This window comes from Toxorhynchites rutilus, chromosome 2 (genome assembly GCF_029784135.1).
Source record: "Toxorhynchites rutilus septentrionalis strain SRP chromosome 2, ASM2978413v1, whole genome shotgun sequence".
Lineage (NCBI taxonomy): Eukaryota > Metazoa > Arthropoda > Insecta > Diptera > Culicidae > Toxorhynchites > Toxorhynchites rutilus.
Window position 1 is genome coordinate 35,856,692 of NC_073745.1, and position 26,858 is coordinate 35,883,549.

Consider the following 26,858-nt stretch of genomic DNA (forward strand, 5'->3'; position numbering starts at 1 on the left):
GGTAGGTGCAATTGAAGGCGATATTTATCAGCGTCAAATCGCCTTCAATGAATTTTATTCTTTAGTCCGTAAAAATACCATCGCTAACTGGCAACGCAAATGGAACGAAGATGAATTGGGTCGGTGGCTTCACTCAATTATCCCCAAGGTTAGCCTCAAACCATGGTTCAAAAGTCTGGACTTCAATCGGGACTTTATTCGGACCTTCTCCCGACTCATGTCCAATCACTGTTCTCTAGATGCGCTACTTTTTCGTTTCCAGCTTGCCGACAGCAAACTCTGCGTTTGTGGTCATGGTTACCACGACATCGAACACGTTGTTTGGTCGTGCGAGCTATATCTTGTTGCCAGATCGAATTTAGGAAACTCCCTTCGGGCCCGAGGAAGGCATCCCAATGTGTCGGTGAGAGATGTGTTGGCAAGGTTAGACCTTGATTACATGTCCCAAATATATGTTTTCCTTAAAGCTATCGATCTTCGAGTGTGATTGTTCTTACATCCTTTTCCCCTTATTTTCCCCTCCTTTTCATCCTTCGCGAGCGTACTAACATTAGAATAAGTTGAATTGTTAATACATATTAGATGTAAGGATAGTTTTAAGAATTCAGTGTGAGTATGAATGTGGCCTCAACGATTCTGAAGCAATGATTTTAATGCTATTGACAAACGATGCCATTGAATTGTTAGCATTATTGCAAGATAACTCTGTTTCAACGTCAGAACAACTCGAAAACGAACTAGAAGTTGCTTAAGCAGTTGTTCCCTTGTTTACCGAGCGAAGGTGGATGTTTCCGTAGCGTATAGCAACTGACGATGAGAAGTGAAGTCTACATCAAAGCGTGAAACTATGTGTGGACCAAGGACAATCAACATCCAAAACAGAGCATCCACGATCGAACACCATTAGCAAGACGTGCTGCCATACTACGAGCGGCAGAACCACACGGAACTGTTAGTGCCAATTTCTACAAACGTGGAAAGGTACACTGTAACAAAAAAAACAGCAATAGCAAGTAACAGTCTTTTTCATTCATGATAACGCTTGGCCACACACTGGTCCAGGAAACATTGACGCAGCTCGAATGTGGAACTCTTTCCATCGAAATCCGAACAATTGAATCCAATAAAGACAACGAAGCTCCTCTTGCTCCATCCCAAACCGTGGATGGAACAATTCTAGTTGGTCACTACACCCAAAATTGATTTTTAGCTCATGTTTTGTCATTACGATTTATGACATTAGATGAGACATAACATAACAGAAAATGTCATGACGCCCAAATACTGGTAAGCATTTGTATAATATACATGGTACAGCAATATAAGATTAATACGAGCGAGCGAAACAAAAGACAAATAAGCTTTCCGCATACTTTGCCACATACACGGCCCAGACCGAGATAGATATTGTTCTCCTTCATGCGCTCCTTTTTTACTCTTAGAAAAAACTTCATTATATAATCAGGTGCAATATTATCACGTATTTACTGAACAACTGCTGAAGCATCATTAGCCATGTGGATAGCGTGGTCGTGTGAAATAGCTTTGCATTCCAGCCGGCCTTGGTTCGATCCCCATTGACGTCGTATGGACTTATTTTTTTGGCACAATCCTAAATGAAATGAAAAAATAAAACAGAAAGAGATGTCTACTCGCATACATACAAACCAGTTTTAAGCTTTAAAAACAGCTCATTATTTGCGCATTTGACTCTTCAGCCCACTAAATGGCATCATTTCTGCCAAAGATGATATGTTTTCTGCCAACGCTAGTTTGGGTGTAGTTACACTTCCCACAAATCCCGATCTGCGCCTCACGTCACTGCAACTATTACATCAATCAGGGTCAACCAGGTGTACCCACTCCAAGTTTTCGACCACCAACCATTTCATCGTTGCGAAAAGTAGCTGTTCTTGGCTCGGGGTAGAGAGCCGCTAGAACGGGGCTCTGGTTCAAGCTCGGAAAAATTGGGCATACTCCTGGTACATCGATAAAGAGAACAAGGCCTTGCCATGTGAGTTTTAAGGAGGCCCGGCTAAGACTCAAAAGTAATTGTGTACTTCCGTTTCAGTGTCCTTCTTCTCGTGTTTAATTACGTATTTAATTACAGCTTCATCCATCAATTGCAAAAAACAACGATGCACCAGTATCCAAGTCCCTGCGCCAACTCTTTGAAGCAACCTTCTGCCCAACCACATATATGAAGACACGTCAAGCGTCAGAGGAACATCTATGATATGAAAAAATCGGTTGAACAATGTCGTGGACAGAACAGGAGAGACGTCACATTTCCAAGGCTCCCAAAAACACAATTCACAAAGAAATAAATCACAAATTATACTACCCAGCACCTTTCGCAGAACGGCAACAGAAAAACCGAAATCGATTGCGTTGTGGTGGCGGCAGCTACGAATTTTCACCTTCAGTTTTCAACCAAAGAACACAGTTCTCGCTAATGGAAAATAACATCTTCCCCTCCGACAATGTATTGTACTTTGACGCCACTCTCAGCTCGGGAACAATGCACAATTTTGCCAAATTTGAATGATCGATCTGAAAGTCACCAACTAATAAGCTCAAAAACACTCCTTAATGCTGACTTTTGACGTAGGACTACGTCTAACAGAAATATATAGGGAGTAAAATGAAAATTTAAACACTGAGCATGTAGGAAAAATGAAAGATTTCGATTGCTTATAACTCGAACATTTCTCAATATATCGGGAAGATATTGGTTTCCATCAATTTATAGGAAGTATTTCTACGCATCTATCACAGTTAATAAAATGTTATGTTTCCTGAGATAAGCTATTGTATAACCGTTAAATTTCAACCACTATCTAAACGCCCTAACTACTCCGTTTCGATTGGCCCGAGTTACGGTTCCCCCAACACAGCCATCAACACCATGGTGCCTGGAGTAATTGGCATTGCAAATTCAAAGTCTCCGAAAACAATGGAAAAGAAGAAGAAGAACATTGCAAATGCATGCAAGTTGGGGAACTTTTGTTTCACCGAAGTGTGTTCACTAACACTAACATTTTTAACTGGATATTAGTCAAAATAAAATCAACAGGTATTGTTACTCTTTCGTCCTTTTGAGTGTTGTGTGAGAAAAATAATTTGCTTAGAGCATAAAATTAAAATGTAAGGTCTGTGCCTAGAGACACGAACGGAAACTTAACGTAGGACTTTGAGCATAATTTCTTTTGAATAGAGTTTTTGTAAGTATTCAGAAATTCGTAATTTTAACTAATTCAATACGTCACAAACGCCTCCCTGATATCAGTTATTGGCACTAAAGTAACAGAAATAGGTCGACAAAAAATAAGCGAAAATAAAAAAAATACATCAAATGATGGCCCTAGAAAACCCGTTTGTGATATGAACTGAACCGGACTTCAAGATTCCGTAACTATTAATTATTAATACTATAGTAAATTGTGGAAGAAAAGACAACTCGACGTGTATTAGGCACGATATGATTAGACAACAACATTTCCAACAAAATCTTTATCAATATTTAACCCTTAAACCAGGTTCTCTCTTTTTTTCATCTTCTTTTCTTTGATTCTGATTAGTGCTTGCTCGATTCACTTTGTCCGCCACAAAAAACATGTAAGAACGAATAAGAAAACCAGATTCTGGAGTAGAGATGAGCAAAGCATGAACTTTGATGATCGGCTAAGTCGCCAACCGTTCACCTAAGTGAAGCAACTCTTTTGAATCGAAGAGCCACATACATGTATTTTCAAGTTGTACGCCAAAAGTTCCGAAATGAATCCAAATTCTAGTCCGAAACTAGTGCCAATTGATTAAGACCTGTTCCTGTTTATAGCGAATGATATTGTTGGTGAAAAAATCGTTTCAAAGAATCTTGTAAAAGTCGACTGTCTCAGATCTTTGCCAATGAGCCTGTAAAAGGGATTCTGTAAGAGAGGCATTATGAAATTCTCGTCGAAATGGCAAAAAGTTAGCGTACAAAACGGAGTATTTGATCAAAATCAGACTATTCCAACTATGCTGAAAAGAGTCCTAAAGTTTACACAAAAATTATGGATTTCATCGAAAAGTTTCCCTAAATATATGTAATACATGTACATTGTTATTTTGTGTTGTCCAAAACGTCAAGAAAAGATGAATGGCTAAACTAGAGTACCCAACCACGCAACCCTATCAAATGTGAATGTGTCGTATACTCACCGCCTATGATATTTATTCATACCCTGCACGATTCCAGATCATCCGATAGCAACTGATAAGGCCTATCGTCGAGAAAGAACCTTGCAGCGGTAGAAGGGTGAATACGTGACGCAATTTTATGCTACTCATAATTTATACTGCGGAGAACACCAACCACTCTACGTTTGCGATGAGGACAGATACAAGTTTTCCCATCCAGTGAACATGAGACCCGGAATGGCACCGAATCAAAAGTCTAAGTTGATGCTAGCCGATGCTACGCCATCTGGTGGTTGTCTTGGACCAGTGGTGCATACATTGTGTGAGATGAGATGAAAGTCGAAGCACAACAACACCCGAAGTTACAACGTTAAAAATGGTCAATTTATTTTAAATTCCATCTCCTAGTTTACCCTTAGGGCGAAGTCATGCTTTGTTTGTATATAAGTTTCTTTTAGTTACAATTTTTTTTTGTTCGAACTATCGGTCCGACAAACGACTTTGAGTGCACATATTGTGTAAGAAAATGTAAGTTTCCTCAAGTAGAGACTGCTATCGTTTCGAGAAGTTATGGAAGGAGTGGGTTCTGGTTATTGAACAGATGCTTGAATACCCATGCCATGATTAATTTTATCATCAGTCTCATATAATACTTACTGAGGGTCATTCGAGTGTATCGGTGAGAGGAGACCACAATGAACGAATCAGTTTCTGATTCAATGAAGAAATGTATATAAAACAAAAGGATGCTTTTTGTCAGAAAATCAAAAAACAATCTGCAAATTGAGACTAAAGATGCTTACCATTTCCCAAGCGAGAGATTATACTCAATTTTAATGTCGAATCCTTTTCTTTAAAATCCAATTGCTGATCTAGGGTCAATGTGGGCAATTGAAATCCACATACGTAGCCGCCATAAACAGCCAAAGGCTGATCTAATCTGGGATTCGAACGGTGAAAGTGTTGAATCCCAGGCCGGACAAAAAACCCATCCCTAATGGATCCCATCTTAACCTTAATCCACACGTAAGGCAATATCAATCCATTATTAAAATATTCACATCGCTCCCAAGCATCCCACAGGAACCCGATATGAATCTCCCCCCACTCCCATCGCGCGTTAGAAATTCTTCGTCCAGAAGTGCGCTCCCTCAATCTCCTCGCCAAAGTGCAATAAATTGCCGCTTTCATAGTGGGGAAACAGCTTCGGTTAATGTTTACCTTTATAGCCTAACTTTGGTGCTTATAGGCAACCTATTAAAAGCGGTTGCGGAACTTTATCCCAGCTCCAGCTCCCTCCCCGATAGCACCACGACAGGTGAGTGCGTGTGCGAACGTGTCCCAAATTGAAAATATTACCTGCACGCGAGATACGGCCGCACCCAATTGCGAAATAATCTCATAACTCATTTCGTTCGCTCAGATAGTGCTTTTACCTGAGCTTCTTCTCGGTGTGGAGTGGAGTCGTTCCGGCGCTACGGATCCCAGGCAACAAGTCCCATAATTCACAAAAACGCTCTCCCCCACTCCTGCTCCCTGTCTCCCTGTTGAATCGTCCATCATGCCCGGGGATGGTTTTGCGGGATGAAAGGAGATTTTCACTGTCAACAATGGAATCTAATTAAATCAACAAGAACGATAGGGAATAAAAGTGCGTGAGGAGCATGAAAAAGGGCCTTTCGAGGTTTTGGTTGTATTTCCATTCGCCATGAATGAATACTAATTTTATTCCACACTAGCTGACCCGGCAAACTTCGTCCCGCCCAAAATTTATTTTCCACTGTTCCTTCACTAAGCGCACGTTCATGGGTCCAATCGCAGTACTGTTCATTGATTGATCTTCTAATCTACCCTTTAAAATTATTTTTTACTATAAAATTATCAGTGCTTCTACCAAACTCGACATTATAATATCAGATTGTTTTCAGACACAATTCTCGTTCAAGATTTTTCATCCACTTGCAAATAACATGTTTCTCCGTTACATGGAATAAATGTTTGATACAGAATATATGATAGAATGATGACAGCCCTGAATCGGACAATGCCTTTCTCGAGCTTTGCTCTTATCAACACATTCGGCGATCCATTATTATTTAAATAGATAGAAGAAGATATAGGAATGGGTTTTATCACAGTAAAATCCATTTCCACTTTCGAACGAAGATCAATTTCGTTACCGCAAGCATCAAATGGACTAACAACGCTTATCAATATGTAATTGTAGAACACATGCAAACTGAATTTTTCGAATTTTCCCATGTTCCTTCAGAGTTTTCCGAAAACTTTCAATTGTCATGTTTGGTTGGAATATGTTTTGTTGAAATAGGTGCATTATTTTCATGGGACCCCCTCTCCTTTCCAGAGGAGAAAGGGGTGCCATACCATCATAGAAACATTTCTCGTACCCAAAAACATCCGCATCCCAAATTTGGCTCCATTCGCTTGATTAGTTCTCGAGTTATGCAGCCCCCTTATCTTTAGAGAGGGGCTAGTTCTGTCGAATCATCATAAAAACATTTCGTGCCCTCTAAAACTTCCACATCCCAAATTTGGCTCAATTTACCTAATTAGTTGTCGAGTTATGCAACCCCTCCCCCTCCTTTAGAGAAATGTGAGGAGTGTCAAACCACTATAAAAACATTTATTGCTCCCTAGAACCTCCATATGCCAAATTTGGTTCCAATTGCTGGATTAATTCTCGAGTTATGCAGAAATTTGTGTTTTATTTGTATGGCAGCCCCCTCTGAGACGAACCAGCCCAGGAGGCTGAAAGTCTCAAAAATAAAGAAAAAAAAATGTATGGCAGCCCCCCCTTAGAGTGGGGGGTTGGAATGTCTAACCACCGTAAAAACATTTGTTGCACTCTAAAACCTCCACATGCCAAATTTCATTTCATTTGCTTGGTTAATTCTCGAGTAATACAGATATTTGTGTTTTATTTGTATGGCAGCTCCCCCTTAGAGAGGGGGTGGAGTGTTTAACCACCATAGAAACATTTCTTACACCCTAATTTGGTTTCATTTGCTTGACCAATTCTCGAGTTATGCAGAAATTTTGTGTTTTATTTGTATGGTAGCCCACCTATCAATGCAGACAAGGGCTAATAGGAAGGATTCAAGACTAAAGGGTGTGTCACATCAAATTGCATCACGGAAAAAACGCTGTAGATGGTCGGGCCCTCGTGCTGCTTCAATAGTGGTAGTAAGCGCTTCTGTAGGCACTCCTTAAGGTAAACCTGCCCGTTTACCGTGCCGGTCATCACGAAGGGGGCGCTCCGCTTTCCGCAAGAGCAGATCGCTTGCCACACCATGTACTTTTTGGATAGTTTCTGCTTGCGAATCTCCTCCGGAACGCTGTATTTGTCCTCTGCGGAGAAGAACAACAGGCCCGGCAGCTGACGAAAGTCCGCTTTGACGTAGGTTTCATCGTCCATTACCAGGCAATGCGGCTTCGTCAGCATTTCGGTGTACAGCTTCCGGGCTCGCGTCTTCCCCACCATGTTTTGCCTTTCGTCGCGGTTAGGAGCCTTCTGAACCTTGTATGTACGCAGGCCCTCCCGCTGCTTGGTCCGCTGGACGAATGAACTTGACAAATTCAGTTTATTGGCGACATCCCGGACCGAACTTCTCGGATCACGTCTAAACTGCTTAACTACGTGCTTGTGATCTTTTTTAATGACGGAGCATCCAATTTTGCCGTTCTTCACCTTCCGGTTTATGGTTAGGTTCTCGAAGTATCGTTTTAGTACTCTGCTGACCGTGGATTGGACGATTCCCAGCATCTTACCGATGTCCCGATGTGACAACTCCGGATTCTCGAAATGAGTGCGCAGGATTAATTCACGACGCTCTTTTTCGTTCGACGACATTTTTCCAAATTTACGAAAAATTGACAGTGAAGCATGGCCAACGTGATCTATACACTCTTATCTGATTACAAGCGAAAGCTGAAGATATAACTCCTAAAAATTAAATTTCTACAGCGTTTTTTCCGTGATGCAATTTGATGTGACACACCCTTTAGTGAGCTAAGTGCTTCGATTGAGTCGTGTTTTGCCGTATTTGATGGAACATTGGTTTGATGTTCTGATCGTTTTCAAGTGGCAAATGACTCAAATCGATAATTTATTGTATTGATTATTTTATCAAACTTCAACAGCTTATAATAAAACACACGCCCCTGGTCGATGTGTTAGAGGCGAAATAACTGGAAAGTTTAAAGCCTCTTTAAAACAAAGAAAGAAAGAAATGGTCGATGCGATGTAGATTTTTTCTATCCCATTCGTTTATTTTAGGCTCATTACCATTTAGCTGTAACAGAGCTGAATTTTAATCGTGTACATGTCACATGTTTATCATATTTATAAATAGAACATTACACAGTTACCATTTTTCGGCGTAAGAGTATTCCTTCTATACCATTGCATTTACACAGTAGCCATTAAGAAACAAGAGTATTCCTTCTGTTCTTCCATTATCCAGTTGGACCACCGGATAGTGGAGACAGCTGATACATCGTCATTGTCGAGTTATTAATAGAACAACAGCCCGATGTTTCTTGCAGAGCAGAGCAGTTGTATGGATGAATAGATCTTATTTCGACCGTGGATCGATCTCCATAGCTGATGATTTTGCGTGGACGTAGTTATTCTGTAACAACACAAAGATGTTCAATGAGGGCCCTGAGTTTTGAATTCACGATCGGTCGCTTACTAAGCGAGCGCGCAACGAATGGTTTTTTGCGCTTACGTTTCTTAAAGTGACAATCTATGGGTGTTTTTGGTTTTCTGTTGGTGTCTGTTCAAGTGTAAATGTTTTGTGAGGAAGAGTTTCTTTTTCTACTCCGAAAGAATTCTAAAAATCTAAAAATCTTTAATTCTATTCTGGCAAGGAGCAAGGGTTGCAAAGATTAAATATAAAAGTTGACAGTGAAGTGGTATTATGGCAAGTGATATAGTTTTCGATTCGGTTTCTGAAGGTTCCCGTATCATGTTTGCTCTTGTTTCGGGACGCTCGTGAATGTATCGTTGTGTATGTGCTTGCTGCAGTACAGTCTTCCGAGCGAGTGTAACCGATGTAAAGAAAGAAAAGGAGCGCCCGTTTACGCAGGCAGATCAGCGATGAAGAGATAAGTTATTCACGTTTACTCTTTTTATCTCTATTTTTCTTTATATATCTCGAACTTTCCAACGCTAACATCCCATAACAGTGTCCCAATGACAGACTTTGTATGTAGTTGTGAGAAATCCGTGGCGATGAATGTGCAGTGTCGACATCTGGTGGATTATGAGGAAAATTGCTCTCTATCGAATAGATGAATCCGAGGGCACATAAATATGAAAAAACACATAAATTTTTGAATGATAATTTTCACTTTATGTTTGATTGCTTGAGTCATGTGGCCTTAACCCTTGCTCGACTGTTCCTAAATACATTTCCTGATAGTTCCATTGTAATAAGTTGGCGCTATCAGACACAATTTTCGTTTGATGTTTATTCATAGTTTGAGAGAGGCGTGTTGCTCTTTTACATGGAGTACGTGTTCGGTGCGGAGGTATCTTTTTTCATTCATGATTTTTGACGTAGGACTACGTCTTTCATTTCTATACCGGGGTGTAAAATCAAAGTTTCGAAAACGAAAGCGTTACGCCGGAGACCGAGATTTTGAGCGTTAATAGCTCCTAAACAACTGAACGAAATGGAATGATAAACACTTCATTCGAAAGATAAAATATCTACGCGTTCTATACTTGTTACTTTTTGATCCAAAAACTTGTTTCAATAGTCTTAAAATTGCTTTCAAAACAGGCTATTGAAATCACCAATCGGTATATAAGCGAGCGCCGCTCGGAAATCCACTCAGTTCTAATTGAACAGCGATTGGAGCATGTTGTCGCTGTTGTGGTGAAGCTCTTCGTTTATCATGAAAGCGCTGATGAACGGTGTCACCAAGAGCCTGTTTGTGCACCCTAGGCCAGAAGGGAATCCATCAGGAGGAGAGTGATGCCACAAACGGTTCCCCGGGAAGACATCGCTACACACACATACACGCACGGAATTCTTTCCGTTTGGATGCCATTCAGCATCGAGAAAGTTCCGGAAAATAATCTGCCAGTTCCTCTGGGAATTTAAAAATACATTCATGTGAAAGAGTTTATTTGAATGTTTTCTATCCATGTAACACTGTGACCAAATACATTTGGTTTTGTGGTTTTTCAATCAATCGCAATTAACAGGATAGCTTCTGAAGATTATTCTTCCCCATCAGTAGGATATTTCCGTATCCAATATTGGATGCATAAAACCTTGTGCCTCCAACGTAACGCTCTCGTTTTCGAAGTCTCCCAAATATTCATTTATTCATTCATTCAGAATGGATTTAGATTCAACTTCAAACAAATGATCTCCAAATCAACGATAGTCCTACGTCACCCTTGCGGTTATACCATAGATATAACCCACTTCCTGTTTTGTTTTGAAGGTACTTATTCCACCTGAAAATCCATCATTGTCATTGTCGTTTCCCAGATTCGATGTCGTCAACGCGTATATTCCTGAGTATGAATAGGTGATTGAGTGTAGTGAGACTCATTATTATTTACGCTGTGTTTATCAGATATCCCGACGTCATCATTCAAGTATCATGTTTTAACTTTTTCTAGATATTTTGTGTTGTTTTGGTGTAATTTTGAAAACAAATGTATTCGCGGTCGTGTTCGAATGTGTTGAAATCGTATGAGTATGTGGTGGACTCCTGTATTACGTTCTCGAAGCGGCACGATGGCAGCAGAGCGGTGTTTGTTCGTCTTCTGGGGTGTTATTACCATGATTGGGACGACGCAGCTTCGTCAGCTTCAGGACGGCAACTAAGCTATTTTTTTCCTCTTCCATCGTATTAATATTAATAGATATGTGGCTCCACGACAGCAGCTGCTTTAATAAATAGCAATATTTTCTTCTTTGGTTTTTACGTTCAAAAAACAGTTTGAACATCGTTCGGATAAATCAACCAAGGTTGGACCCGACCCCTGCACCAATGATGCAGTGTTAGCACGGCTAATTGCCAACAAGACACTGGGACGCACTAGAGTTGGCATTATGGGAGCCCTTGATCCCCCCACCGTTGTCGAGCAATTCTCGCCAGTGACCCGCAGCCGTCCTAGTCCTACGTGTGGGTGTGGTGACGGGGTCTCCCTACTCGACACCTCCGGCAAGTATGATTCCGTTTTGCCCTCGACGATTCTTGATCCGCCCTTCGGTTTCAGCCAACCTCCGCCAACGTTATTTGATCGACCTTCTCTAGACTGGACTCTGAGTATTAACCGGACACTGGGACGCACTGAAGTTGGTATTATGGGAGGCCCCGATCCCCCTACCGTAGTAGAGCCATTTCCGCCAACCCGTAGCCATCCTAGTCCTACGTGTGGGTGTGGTGAGAGGGTCTCCCAAATCGACACCTCCGGCAAGTATGATACCGTTTTGCCCTCGACGATTCTTGATCCGCCCTTCGGTTTCAGCCAACCTCCGCCAACGTTATTTGATCGACATTCGCTAGGCAGCCGGACTCTGAGTATCAACCGGACACTGGGATGCACTGAAGTTGGTATTATGGGAGGCCCTGACCCCCCTACCGTAGTCGAGCCATTCCCGCCAACCCGCAGCCGTCCTAGTCCTACGTGTGGGTGCGGTGACGGGATCTCCCAACTCGACACCGCCGGCAAGTATGACTCCGTTTTGCCCTCAACGATTCCTGATCCGCCCATCGATTTCAGACTATCTCCACCTGATCGATCATTGCTTACTCGCCGGACTGAGCGGCGCACTGATATTCCAATACAGGAAACCAATTCGCAACCTTACGATCTTCTCGTCTACTATCAGAACGTGGATGGACTAAATACGTGTGCCAACGATTACCTATTGGCAACATCGGATGACGCGTATGACATTATTGCGTTCACCGAAACCAAGCTGGATGATAGAACCCTCTCAACTCATATTCTCGGCCAGCACTACGAAGTTTTTCGATGTGATCGTTCTTTGTACAACAGCCGTAAAGCATCTGGGGGCGGCGTTTTATTGGCAGTTCGAAAAGATCCGAAGGCGCGGATTATCGAGGATATCACTTGGCGCACTGTAGAACAAGTCTGGGTGGAAATTGAACTCGTTGGTCAAAACCTCTTCTTCTGTGTGGTGTACTTTCCTCCTGATCGTATCAATGACTCTTCTTTGATTGGAGATCACATCAAATCCGTCGAAACTATATGTGGTTTTGCTGCTGCAGTCGATGAAATAATAATTATTAGCGACTTCAATCTCCCAGGTCTCAGATGGCGTTCTTCAACACACGGTTTTCTATTTGCTGATCCAGCGCACTCACAGATTACCCGAATCGCCTCGGATCTTCTGGACAGCTACAGTACTGCCACTCTTCGACAGATAAATAGTGTACCAAATGAAAACATTCGCATTCTGGACTTGTGCTTTGTCAGTTCTACAAACCAAGCTCCTAGTTTGGTACTAGCTCCGACCCCTTTAGTCAAGGTTGTACGGCATCATCCTCCACTGCTGATATCGTACGAAAGGAGTAAAATATCTTTAAGAGACGACCCTGTATCTGTGAGCTACAATTTTTACAAAGCCGACTTTTCTAGCATCTCTGATGTCTTGAATGAAATCAACTGGGACGAAATTTTAGATAATGACGACGCTAACAGTGCAGTACAGACGTTTTCTAATGTTTTGGCCTATGTCATTGATCGACACGTTCCCAAAAAGGTTCATACCATTGCTAAAGGACAACCCTGGCAAACATTGGAGCTTCGCAACCTTAAATCGCGAAAAAGAGCTGCCCTGAGGAGATTTTCAATACAACGAACTTCAATGTCAAAGATCTTTTATCGGCGTATAAACAGCGTTTACCACAAGCTCAGTCAAAGTTGTTTTAGACGATATCAACTTAATCTACAAAACAATTTTAGAAGAAATCCTAAATCGTTCTGGAAATTCGTCAACAAACAACGCAAGGAAGATGGGTTGCCTTCTACAATGTCATACGAGGGTACGGCAAGTTCAGATACAGAAGAGATATGCCGTTTATTCTCGAAAAAGTTCTCCACTGTTTTCTCTGATCGCTCACTATCTACAACGGAAGTTGCTTCCGCTGTCAGGAATGTTCCGTCAATGAGCTACTCTTTCAGCAGCTTCGATGTTGCGGAATCCCAGATTCTCACCGCCGCCGCGGTGAGAATCTGGGATTCCGCAACACTAAAATAACTAAAAAACACTAAAATAACTAAAATAGCTAAACTAAAATCTTCTGTTAGTCCAGGCCCAGATGGTATTCCATTCATGCTATTGAAAAGATGCATAAATAGTTTAGCGACGCCATTGTTGTATCTCTTCCGGCTTTCCTTGAGTTCGGGAACTTTTCCTGAGCTTTGGAAAACAATCGAAATGTTTCCGGTACACAAGAAAGGTGATAAGCGAAACGTCGATAACTATCGCGGTATTTCATCGCTTTGTGCTGCTTTTAAACTCTTTGAATTAGTAGTGATGGAACCCGTCTTCTCGTTTTGCAAACAGTACATAACTGATGACCAGCATGGATTCATGCCGAAACGCTCAACATCGACGAACCTGTTAGTATTTTCAAATTATATAGTGGATAGTTTGTCACGGAATAGCCAAACTGATGCCATCTATACGGACTTGACTGCTGCATTCGACAAGATTCATCACGACATCGCAATCGCAAAATTGGAAAAGCTCGGATTCACAGGAAGGATGTTAGATTGGTTCAAATCCTATCTCAAAGAACGAAAACTTCGCGTTACCATCGGTGATAGCAGCTCCAACATTTTTTCTGCAGCTTCCGGTATTCCTCAAGGAAGCCACCTCGGACCCCTGATCTTTCTAATCTACTTCAACGACATTTGCTTGGTATTAGAAGGACCTCGCGTTTCGTTTGCGGATGATTTAAAAATCTATTGCCGTATTAGTTCTGTAGCCGACTGCTGGTTTCTTCAACGACAACTGGATATTGTAGCCGAATGGTGCGCCACGAACTGTATGGTTATAAATCCATTAAAATGTTCCACGATATCCTTCTCTAGGAAAAAAGAACCGATCACGTTCGAATACGTTCTCTCTGGTGTTCCCATTCCACGAGTTATGAAGATCAAAGATCTTGGAGTGATACTGGATTCGAGACTGTCGTACAAAGAACATGTATCGTATGTTGTAGATAAAGCATCTAGAAACTTGGGATTCATTATGCGGGTTTCAAAAACTTTCACGGACGTACATTGTCTCAAATCCCTGTATTGCGCTCTAGTTCGGCCTGTTCTGGAATACTGCAGTATCGTTTGGAATCCGCACTATCAAACTGGCATTACGAGAATCGAGTCCGTTCAGAGAAGATTCATTCGGTACGCACTTCGCCTGCTTCCGTGGCGCAATCCTCATCAGCTTCCTAGTTACGAAACCCGATGCTTGTTGATCCATCTGGATTCACTGCACTGCAGAAGAAAGCTAGCTAAGTCTTTGTTTGTAGCGGATACACTCACTGGTCGTGTCGATTCTCCAGAAATTTTAAGCCACCTAAATCTCAACGTACCACCTCGACGGTTGCGGAGAGTTACTTTTCTGCGGACCATACTTCGGCGAACGAATTATGGCATGTACACAGCAATAGCAAGCCTTCAGCGTGCATTCAACACATTTTCTTCGGCGTCTGATTTTAACATTTCGCGTGTTACATTGAAACAACGGTTTTTAGAATTAATTAGAGTTAGATAATTGTATCATTTGGACCACTGTAGTCTGTTGATGCCAGAACAAATAAACAAATAAACAGTAGTCGTTCGCTAACTGGGCCTATCATAACTGGACTACTTTTTAACAGAGCGTACGATAACTATGCTGCAGTCCATTTATGTATTAATGATAGACGTAATATTCAATTTGAAGTTTTGCTATTTTGCAGCGTGTGGAATTCGATAATTGTGTTGAACTGGGAAAAAGCCCAGTTATAGTATAGTTATAGTTATAGTTATAGTTATAGTTATAGTTATAGTTATAGTTATAGTTATAGTTATAGTTATAGTTATAGTTATAGTTATAGTTGTAGTTGTAGTTGTAGTTGTAGTTGTAGTTGTAGTTGTAGTTGTAGTTGTAGTTGTAGTTGTAGTTGTAGTTGTAGTTGTAGTTGTAGTTGTAGTTGTAGTTGTAGTTGTAGTTGTAGTTGTAGTTGTAGTTGTAGTTGTAGTTGTAGTTGTAGTTGTAGTTGTAGTTGTAGTTGTAGTTGTAGTTGTAGTTGTAGTTGTAGTTGTAGTTGTAGTTGTAGTTGTAGTTGTAGTTGTAGTTGTAGTTGTAGTTGTAGTTGTAGTTGTAGTTGTAGTTGTAGTTGTAGTTGTAGTTGTAGTTGTAGTTGTAGTTGTAGTTGTAGTTGTAGTTGTAGTTGTAGTTGTAGTTGTAGTTGTAGTTGTAGTTGTAGTTGTAGTTGTAGTTGTAGTTGTAGTTGTAGTTGTAGTTGTAGTTGTAGTTGTAGTTGTAGTTGTAGTTGTAGTTGTAGTTGTAGTTGTAGTTGTAGTTGTAGTTGTAGTTGTAGTTGTAGTTGTAGTTGTAGTTGTAGTTGTAGTTGTAGTTGTAGTTGTAGTTGTAGTTGTAGTTGTAGTTGTAGTTGTAGTTGTAGTTGTAGTTGTAGTTGTAGTTGTAGTTGTAGTTGTAGTTGTAGTTGTAGTTGTAGTTGTAGTTGTAGTTGTAGTTGTAGTTGTAGTTGTAGTTGTAGTTGTAGTTGTAGTTGTAGTTGTAGTTGTAGTTGTAGTTGTAGTTGTAGTTGTAGTTGTAGTTGTAGTTGTAGTTGTAGTTGTAGTTGTAGTTGTAGTTGTAGTTGTAGTTGTAGTTGTAGTTGTAGTTGTAGTTGTAGTTGTAGTTGTAGTTGTAGTTGTAGTTGTAGTTGTAGTTGTAGTTGTAGTTGTAGTTGTAGTTGTAGTTGTAGTTGTAGTTGTAGTTGTAGTTGTAGTTGTAGTTGTAGTTGTAGTTGTAGTTGTAGTTGTAGTTGTAGTTGTAGTTGTAGTTGTAGTTGTAGTTGTAGTTGTAGTTGTAGTTGTAGTTGTAGTTGTAGTTGTAGTTGTAGTTGTAGTTGTAGTTGTAGTTGTAGTTGTAGTTGTAGTTGTAGTTGTAGTTGTAGTTGTAGTTGTAGTTGTAGTTGTAGTTGTAGTTGTAGTTGTAGTTGTAGTTGTAGTTGTAGTTGTAGTTGTAGTTGTAGTTGTAGTTGTAGTTGTAGTTGTAGTTGTAGTTGTAGTTGTAGTTGTAGTTGTAGTTGTAGTTGTAGTTGTAGTTGTAGTTGTAGTTGTAGTTGTAGTTGTAGTTGTAGTTGTAGTTGTAGTTGTAGTTGTAGTTGTAGTTGTAGTTGTAGTTGTAGTTGTAGTTGTAGTTGTAGTTGTAGTTGTAGTTGTAGTTGTAGTTGTAGTTGTAGTTGTAGTTGTAGTTGTAGTTGTAGTTGTAGTTGTAGTTGTAGTTGTAGTTGTAGTTGTAGTTGTAGTTGTAGTTGTAGTTGTAGTTGTAGTTGTAGTTGTAGTTGTAGTTGTAGTTGTAGTTGTAGTTGTAGTTGTAGTTGTAGTTGTAGTTGTAGTTGTAGTTGTAGTTGTAGTTGTAGTTGTAGTTGTAGTTGTAGTTGTAGTTGTAGTTGTAGTTGTAGTTGTAGTTGTAGTTGTAGTTGTAGTTGTAGTTGTAGTTGTAGTTGTAGTTGTAGTTGTAGTTGTAGTTGTAGTTGTAGTTGTAGTTGTAGTTGTAGTTGTAGTTGTAGTTGTAGTTGTAGTTGTAGTTGTAGTTGTAGTTGTAGTTGTAGTTGTAGTTGTAGTTGTAGTTGTAGTTGTAGTTGTAGTTGTAGTTGTAGTTGTAGTTGTAGTTGTAGTTGTAGTTGTAGTTGTAGTTGTAGTTGTAGTTGTAGTTGTAGTTGTAGTTGTAGTTGTAGTTGTAGTTGTAGTTGTAGTTGTAGTTGTAGTTGTAGTTGTAGTTGTAGTTGTAGTTGTAGTTGTAGTTGTAGTTGTAGTTGTAGTTGTAGTTGTAGTTGTAGTTGTAGTTGTAGTTGTAGTTGTAGTTGTAGTTGTAGTTGTAGTTGTAGTTGTAGTTGTAGTTGTAGTTGTAGTTGTAGTTGTAGTTGTAGTTGTAGTTGTAGTTGTAGTTGTAGTTGTAGTTGTAGTTGTAGTTGTAGTTGTAGTTGTAGTTGTAGTTGTAGTTGTAGTTGTAGTTGTAGTTGTAGTTGTAGTTGTAGTTGTAGTTGTAGTTGTAGTTGTAGTTGTAGTTGTAGTTGTAGTTGTAGTTGTAGTTGTAGTTGTAGTTGTAGTTGTAGTTGTAGTTGTAGTTGTAGTTGTAGTTGTAGTTGTAGTTGTAGTTGTAGTTGTAGTTGTAGTTGTAGTTGTAGTTGTAGTTGTAGTTGTAGTTGTAGTTGTAGTTGTAGTTGTAGTTGTAGTTGTAGTTGTAGTTGTAGTTGTAGTTGTAGTTGTAGTTGTAGTTGTAGTTGTAGTTGTAGTTGTAGTTGTAGTTGTAGTTGTAGTTGTAGTTGTAGTTGTAGTTGTAGTTGTAGTTGTAGTTGTAGTTGTAGTTGTAGTTGTAGTTGTAGTTGTAGTTGTAGTTGTAGTTGTAGTTGTAGTTGTAGTTGTAGTTGTAGTTGTAGTTGTAGTTGTAGTTGTAGTTGTAGTTGTAGTTGTAGTTGTAGTTGTAGTTGTAGTTGTAGTTGTAGTTGTAGTTGTAGTTGTAGTTGTAGTTGTAGTTGTAGTTGTAGTTGTAGTTGTAGTTGTAGTTGTAGTTGTAGTTGTAGTTGTAGTTGTAGTGGTAGTTGTAGTTGTAGTTGTAGTTGTAGTTGTAGTTGTAGTTGTAGTTGTAGTTGTAGTTGTAGTTATAGTTATAGTTATAGTTATAGTTATAAGTATTAAGTACTGCTAAATAATTTGTAACAACAAGCTACGCCAGTAACACCGGCTGAGTGTATCCTATGGTTTACCTTCCATACTAACACATTCCCGAATTCCCGAGACATTTATGAGAGGTCGTAGAGTTCTCTGCATCTCTCTTAAGTAAATGTTGAACTAACATTCCTCCCCTTTCCTTAGCAGTTGTAAGGACGTGGCCAGGACAATTCTTAACTGTTGGAGAAAGCATGCCTTCATCTAAGAGATATTACTAATCATCAGCAACGGATGGAGGCTAGCTTTTAACTTGATAGTTCTGAATTCGTACCACCTACGATATTGTACAACTTGCTCAATGCTAATGCTAATGCTTACGTTTCTTAAAGTGACAATCTGCGCACGTGGACACTTTAGGTGACTGCTATCCCATATGATAAGATATGAAATGTGGAAATGTCATGTTCTGAATCATCAATCAGAACTGTAAGTGGGGAACACGTCACAGGGGAACACAAACGTAAATTGTCAGTGAGGAACACGATATGTTGACTTCTGTCAGTTCAACATGTATTCAATGTGGATGTCAGCCGGGTGCGACACTCATAGTGAGCGTTCGCTTCAGGAACAAATCACGGCATTAGTGAAAAAAGATCAATTGATGAACAATTACAACGTCACGTAAACGTGACCTCAGATAACATAACATCAACTATTCTCCCATGAATTTCTTCTGGAAACGTTCACAAATACAACCAACGTAACGATCCATCAGCTAGCGTTCAACATCGACGGACAGCAAAATTTGTAGAAAAGATGAGCTGATGAATTTCGGACGCTTTCTCGTGCTCCGAAAAAATAAAACAAAGAATATTTTTACTATCCATTATATAATTTTAGTTTACTTATCTTTAAAAAAAAACAAAATTTTAACGGATAAAAAATATTCATAATTGTTTATTGATGGAAAAAACTCCTGAACAATCAATGCAGTGGTTGACGAAATGTTATTCCACTTCTGCTCCTTCGAGAACAAGTGTATTTATTTAGTGTATTTAAAATTGGCCATACATGCACTGCGAGTGCACAGCGCTCTTGCCTTGGGTCTTATCAAAACATGCTTCCCACGAAAAAATTGAAAGTGGGAAATATCTGGCAAATTGCTAGCAATACATTTCTATTTCTATTTTATTTGCCCAATTCTCGCTTAGGTCTTGTTTATTATAAATTCTGCCGCGCTTATTTTTGAAGCTATACAAACAGATATGAAGGAAAGGAACGAACACGTGGCTCTCTCCTGCTGGCATTGACTTATTTACATTCTATTCGTTATTGCCTTTAATGCAAATGCACATGTTGCGTTTCATATTTGATCATTTTATTATTTTATGTTCGGCCCTGCTATCTAAACCGTAACAGGCCCGAATTAATTTTGATTTATATTGACAGAGAAACTGCTCCATAGTCGGCTGTTGAATATGACTTTGCCGAGCTCTGGCCATAACAATCTGGGTCGTGCTGACAGAATCAAATTGGTTATCTAAAAGAATCCAAAGACAAAAGATATCTAATAATCAGGAGGGGTAAAAAGTGTTACTTTTCTTCTAATAATCCACTACCCAGAGGAAGTTTTGTTATTAAAAGTGAAAATAATCGAATTAATAAAAATGAACGACCTACATTTTTTCTTCAATTAATGCTAGCGTTTCAAATCATAGGGTTCCAACTCACATAGGCAGATACTGAAATTTCAGTATTATTGACTTCTAAACGTATATAAACCTTCCCTTAAGTCTGGTTGAACTGATATTTTGCATAAGGTGTTTTTTCGGTGAACATAATTTATGTGGTAACTTTTTGAAATTCGAGATGACCATTTACACCCTCTTATACACATATTTATTTTGAATTGTGCATCATTCTGATACATTAATAAACATTAGTAAAGGGCCATTTTGGATCAGTTAATTAATTTCGTCCCTCATCAATTCTTTCTGTTCGCTCTTATCGGTCATGAAAATAAACTGTCCATCGATAGCAGAAGCAAATTGATAAAAACATTTTGGGTTTAAAAATGAACGTTGTTTACATCTGCTGACAGCAAACACATTCAATTTATTCACCTGAAGTAAAACTGCGACCAACCTTGGTGATTTCTCACTAGTGAGAAATTCACCAGCATTTACACATGCTGAATTTATCCTATTAATAGTAGTTATATATACCTCGAATAACTGTATCATATATGTTCTCATCCATTTACATATATTTTCGTGTGAATAAATCCATCTATAGCTCTAGATCTCCCTAATGTAAAAGCGCCATAAGTCTCAATGTGCAATGAGACTAATGAAAACGACGTGGCGAAAGGCTGTGCAGTAAGCCAGCATGAGTTAATAGTGACCGACTCCAGTGGTGTAGTAGTAAACGTGACTGCTATGTCTGTTTCATTTTTTTCGAGAGAGAGAGATTATCCGGAATCAGTTTCAGTTTCGAATATGACAAATCCTGGTCAGAGAAATAACCGAAATACTCACAACAGCTTGCATGATTATCACTGACGTCTACCAGAGCCACTCGTTGGATATCATCATCAAGAACTCGGTAATCTCTGGAAATTGTCATTTTGTACATTCTAAATTCGCATCATCGTGTCAATTGCTCTGCCAATGTTCAGTGTATTTTGAACGCATGTTGATTTGGTTTGGTCGTCGAATCGATCAAATTTCATCCTACCAATTATTCTGCGCCAATATTATCCCCCACCCTTTCCATGAATCCTTCTGGCACGGAGGACCTCCGCCAAAGCGCATGGATGCGCGTCGCTCGTAACTCATGCCAATCGAATCGATATTGGAAAATGTATTAGGAAATTATGATAATTTGTGAGCTGATGTGAAGCCTCCCCACGAATGACCGTGACCGAATCGCTTGGTGGAACGACGAAGGAATCGGACACGCCACTATCGTTCGCAATCCACCCACAGAAGGGATGCTGTGAATTCGAAGCTACGAATACGTGCATTCATATTTTGACTTATGGCACGGCGGGGGAAAATGGAAAAACCGGTCACCAACTCCGGTCCGGTGGTGCAGTGTGCAAATGGGGGGAGTTCAGAGGACAGATGTGGCACATAAAATTAATTACTATTTTCCGTCCGGTATCCGCTACTGATGAGCTGACGGCTGCTGGGCTCTGAAATTTCGTCCCTCTCGATGTGGACACAAATCATCGTCGTGTCCAGGCCAGAAAAGCGACACATGTTGCAAATCAGTCATGTGTATCAATATGTGTATGAATATGTAATGTTTATTATGCATTTATTATGCGTGGACGTGTTGACGCGTGCTGGTGACAATTGACCGGTGGCGGCCAGTTGATTAGTTGAATTATGCAAAAAAAAAGGAGCGAGAGTACAATGAGTCCATTGAATGGAGACCACAGCAGCTTTTAAAAACCCTGAAAAAAAACTATTTACAGTTTTGCAATAATGTGCAATTTATTAATTCGCCTTAAAATAAATTTGTTCCATCGATTTATACGTTCCTTCCACCGCCACTCCTGAATTAAGCCATCAACGTCTACGATACGTGTCCGGCTAGCATCGGATCACCGAAATCTAATTGCGACATTCGAACGCTCTGCGCGAATTGTCGTTTGTTAGAAATTTGTTTTCCGCCCCGTCTTTCTAAGGATTAGTTCCCACCTCCCTCCGATTTTCTCGCGTACATTTATATCAATTGAAGGTTCGAATTAAGTGAAAATTTAATTAAGTTTTCTCCGTGCATTCAGTCTGTCTCTCAGTCTCAGTGGGGAGGACATTGTCATCACGCAATTAGCGCTAAATTGGGCGACGTGCGATTAGAGCGCGATAGAGCGAGCAGATAATGCTTACATGGATAGAACAATGAGCGGATAGAACAATTTTTTTTTTTTGCTTTTGGCTCTTCGGTTCATCCTGCTGCAGCTTCCCGAGATGGAGTGTGTCCTGGTCGCGATGTCCCCTTCCAGCGTGAAGCTTGATAATTTGCACAAAATTAGGAAGACGTGAAAGTTTGCAATCTTGTAGAAAACGTGGCGGACGGAACGCCCTATCGAGGGATCTATTTAATTAAATTTAGCAAATTAATTTAATCAAACACAATGTGTAGGATGTAAATTTCATCCGATGGCTGCGAACGTCGTCGTCGTCGTCGTCGGGGGTAAGGCCAGTGTCAACGTAATCAAGCGCGTTCGTGGGGAAAGATGTCTCACGCTAATTCTTGGCATTTTTAATAGATTTTTTGTTCTGCTTTGATCATTCAGATTTAATTATGACGATACAAGAGTGACAATGAAATCAGAAAAACTCAGAAACTGTGTTGTGTTCTTCATCCTAAAATATAATCTTCACTAACATTCGATTCACCGCACCAAACAAACCCTCAACACCATCAGTTGAAGCATCGAAACTATCACCAGCACAACCGGTTGTCCGATATGAGTCAGGATGATGCTGCTGCTGCGATTACAAGGTGTCCTACCGGCAGCCGATTCGCAGACGCAAACCTCGATGTCCCTGCCACTGCGGTCCTCCGTGTAGCACGTGGATGTCGTCGATGATTCGTTGTCCACATTCATTTTGGCACACATGTACGTGATGTTCTCGACTGTGGAATAATGGAGACTACGGGGCTGAATCTATTGGTAATTAGACTTGGGGACGGGCATTATGTGCGAACGAAACGACCGGTGAGTATTAATCAATTGCAAATGTTCTGACTAGTTTGTTCGACGACGTAAATTTGTTTCATGTTTGATTATTTCCTTCATATTTAAATATAGCGTCTGAATTATGTTATGGCTGACAATCGTACTTTGTAATTCTCTTCGTCAGGTATCGTACAATCAAATTTTCGTGCGTACTCCGAGCCAATGTCAGCCCATTTTAGTCCAAAAATTTCTATTGAGATAGATTCCATTGAACTTTGATTTCCACGTCATAACCATACACCCATGATTCGTCTCCAATTATGACCCTCTGGAGCAAATTTGGGTCGTCACGGACAGAGTCCAACAGCTCCATAGCAATGTCATGCCCAAATCATTGATAAAAATCGAATAGCATGATTTACTCAATTTCTAGACTATTTTATCGAAAACTACTACCGTAATTTTATAGAATTGTTTGTTAACTATTACTGTTTCAAGTAATTACCAAGTTTTGCCATTTTTGTTAGATTTTAGTTACCCCCTCACATGATTTCTTTTTTTTTATTGAATCGTTTATTTTTACAGACTCAGTTACATAAGTTTAATGGAGCCAAACTCCTATCTGTATAGTTACAAGCATATATAAATTTTTTTCATTAATTCTAATGTTAATGAAGTAGAGAACCGATTACTCGCGGTTTGCTCGAGTTTAGAACCGAGTTTAGAAGGATGTTCACACTCACATTCGCACTCACATTCATCATACTCAATTCTTAAGCCTACCTTATATCTAATATGTATTTACATTTCACCTTATTCTATTGTTAGTAAGAAGGGATTTGATTTCTCGTGAAGGAAAAGGAAAAGGAGAATATAAGGATATAAGGACAATCACACACGAAGATCGATAGCTTTTAGGAAGACATATATTTGGGACATGTAATCAAGGTCTAACCGAGCCAACACATCTCTCACCGGCACATTGGGCTGCCTTCCTCTAGCCCGAAGAGAGTTTTCTAAATTCGATCTGGCAACAAGATACTCCTCGCACGACCGAACAACGTGTTCGATGTCGTGGTAACCTTGGCCACAAGCACAGATATTGCCATCGGCAAGATTAAAACGAAAGAGTAGCGCGTCTAACGAACAGTGATTGGACATGAGTCGAGAGAAGGTGCGAATAAAGTCCCGACTCAAGTCTAGACTTTTGAACCATGGTTTGAGGCTAACCTTAGAGATAATCGAGTGAAGCCACCGACACAATTCATCTTCGTTCAACTTACGTTGCCAGTTAGCGATGGTATTTTTACGGACTAAAGAATAAAATTCATTGAAGGCGATTTGACGCTGATAAATATCGCCTTCAATTGCACCTACCTTTGCCAATGAGTCAGCCCTCTCATTACCCGGAATTGAGCAATGTGAAGGGATCCAGACAAAGGTAATGACATAACAGCGTCTGGTTAAAGCACTCAAAATTTCTCGTATTCTCTCAAGGAAATACGGCGAGTGCTTTTCCGGCCTCACTGAACGGATAGCTTCGACAGAGCTAAGACTATCCGTTACAATGTAATAGTGTTCAACAGGTCGTGAGGCGACGCTGTCCAGCGCACAGTGTATTACTGCCAATTCAGCAATATACACTGAGCAAGTATTCTGAAGACTGTGGGAGGTGCTAAAAATTTCGTTGAACACTCCAAATCCTGTGTCCTCATTCATAGAGGACCCATCAGTAAAGTACATATTATCACAATTGACAAGCCCATACTTTGCATTGAAGATCGTAGGAACGATCCTCGATCGATGTTAATCTGGAATTCCATGGATTTTCTCCTTCATGAACAGATCAAAATGTACAGAGGAATTGATGTAGTCAGGAAAACAAACACGGTTGGGAATATACGAAGAAGGATCAACCTGCATGGAGATGAATTCATGATATGAGCTCATGAATCCAGAATGAAAATTTAGCTCGATAAGCTGCTCAAAATTTCCGATCACCAATGGATTCATAACCTTACACCGGATGAGGAACCGAAGAGATAATAAATTGTAGCGATCTTTTAGTGGGAGTACGCCTGCCAAAACCTCGAGACTCATGGTATGCGTTGAGGGCATACATCCCAACGCAATACGGAGACAAAGATACTGAATTCGCTCGAGTTTAATGAGGTGTGTTTTGGCAGCTGATTGAAAACAGAAACTGCCATACTCCATCACTGAGAGAATAGTTGTTCGATACAACATAATAAGATCTTCGGGATGGGCTCCCCACCAGGTGCCGGTAATTGTACGGAGAAAGTTTATTCTTTGTTGACATTTTTTACTCAGATACCTAATATGACCCCCCCCCCCCCCAAGTACATTTGGAGTCGAACCAGACCCCAAGATACTTGAATGACATAGCATGAGTGATCGGTTTACCCAAAAGTTGAAGCTTTGGTTTTGCTGGTCTATGCTTCCTAGAAAAAACCACCATCTCTGTTTTCTCCGTGGAGAATTCGATCCCTAGCCCAATGGCCCAGGTTGAAAAATTGTTCAAAGTATCTTGTAAGGGTCCTTGCAGGTCGGATTCGTTTGATCCTACGACAGACACCACTCCATCATCTGCAAGTTGTCTAAGGCTGCAATTTTGTGTAAGGCAATTGTCGATGTCGCTTACATAGAAGTTGTACAAAAGGGGGCTTAAACATGAGCCCTGGGGGAGGCCCATGTAAGAGAACCGACTTACTGCCGAATCTCCGTGAGAAAAGTTCAAATGATTCTCACAAAGCAAGTTATATAACATATTATTCAATAGAGGCGGCAGACCCCGAGAGTGTAATTTGTCTGACAAAACCTCTATTGAAACAGAATCAAAGGCCCCCTTTATGTCCAAGAATACTGAAGCCATTTGTTTTTTTTCGGCGTAAGCCATTTGAATTTCTGAAGAAAGCAACGCAAGACAATCATTCGTCCCCTTTCCCCCTGCGGACCCATACTGTGTATCTGAGTGTAGGCCATTCGTTTCAACCCATCGATCAAGGCGAAACAAGATCATTTTCTCCAACAATTTCCGTATACAAGACAGCATTGCTATTGGGCGGTACGAATTGAAGTCGGACGCGGGTTTTCCGGGTTTTTGAATAGCAATAACTCGTACTTGTCTCCAATATTATGCTCCAGAAACCGATTGAATAAATTCAACAAGCGATGTTTCGCAACATCAGGGAGGTTTTTCAGCAAGTTGAACTTAATTCGATCCGATCCTGGAGCAGAATTGTTACAAGAAACGAGAGCAAGAGAGAATTCTACCATCGAAAACTTGGAATCAAGATCGCACCTATCTTGTGGTATATCTCGAACAATTTTTTGCACAGGAGCGGAATCGGGACAAACTTTCCGTGCAAAATTAAAAATCCATCGATGTGAATATTCTTCGCTTTCATTCGATGAAGAGCGATTTCTCATGTTTCGAGCCACTTTCCATAATTTTTTCATTGACGTTTCTCGTGACAAACCTCCCACGAAATTTCGCCAATAAGCACGTTTTTTTTTTTTCCCTTTGATCAAGTTCTTAAATTGATTTTCAAGGTCCAAATACGTTTGAAAATTTTCAATTTTCCTACGTTTCCGAAAAGCTTTAAATGCGTTCGATTTATCCTGATAAAGCTTGGAACATTGGCTATCCCACCATGGATTGGGAGGCCTTTGACGAATAGTGGAGCCTGGGATGGGTTTCGTTTGAGCGCGAACCGCGCTGTCATATATCAAACGAGAAATGAAGTTATACTCCTCCAATGGAGGCAAACCATCTCTGGAATTGATGGCTAGAGCAATTGCGTCCGCATATTTTTTCCAGTCAATGTGTCTTGTGAGGTCATATGCCATGTTTATAGATTCAGAAGAATTCGACCCAATGGTGATGGAAATTTTGATTGGCAAGTGATCACTACCGTTGGGATCCTGTATTACATTCCACTTGCAATCTAACGATAGTGTGTTCGAGCAAAGCGAGAGGTCAAGAGCACTTGGCTTAGCAGATGGTTTAGGTACACGTGTTGTTTCCCCAGTATTCAAAACGGTCAT

At 40.2% G+C, this 26,858-nt stretch overlaps 1 protein-coding gene and 1 long non-coding RNA gene across 3 annotated transcripts in view; one reads left to right on the forward strand and one right to left on the reverse strand.

Moving 5' to 3' along the window:
• Window positions 1–2,189, forward strand: part of LOC129768084 (uncharacterized) — a 36,576-nt gene extending 34,387 nt beyond the window's left edge. Inside the window, exons 2-3 of the long non-coding RNA XR_008741630.1 lie at window positions 1,719–2,048; window positions 2,111–2,189. This is a non-coding gene — a long non-coding RNA (uncharacterized LOC129768084). The remainder of the gene's footprint in view (window positions 1–1,718; window positions 2,049–2,110) is intronic.
• LOC129768083 (uncharacterized) overlaps window positions 1–26,858 on the reverse strand; it is an 83,505-nt gene that overhangs the window by 51,518 nt on the left and 5,129 nt on the right. The window contains exon 4 of one of the 2 annotated variants that reach the window (XM_055769498.1): window positions 22,424–22,747. The exons of the other annotated variant lie outside the window; for it this stretch is intronic. Within the exon in view, the coding sequence (XP_055625473.1) occupies window positions 22,503–22,747 (245 nt within the window). The 3' untranslated portion in view covers window positions 22,424–22,502. Of the gene's footprint in view, window positions 1–22,423; window positions 22,748–26,858 lie in introns of those variants that run through there. 2 annotated transcript variants of the gene reach the window in all.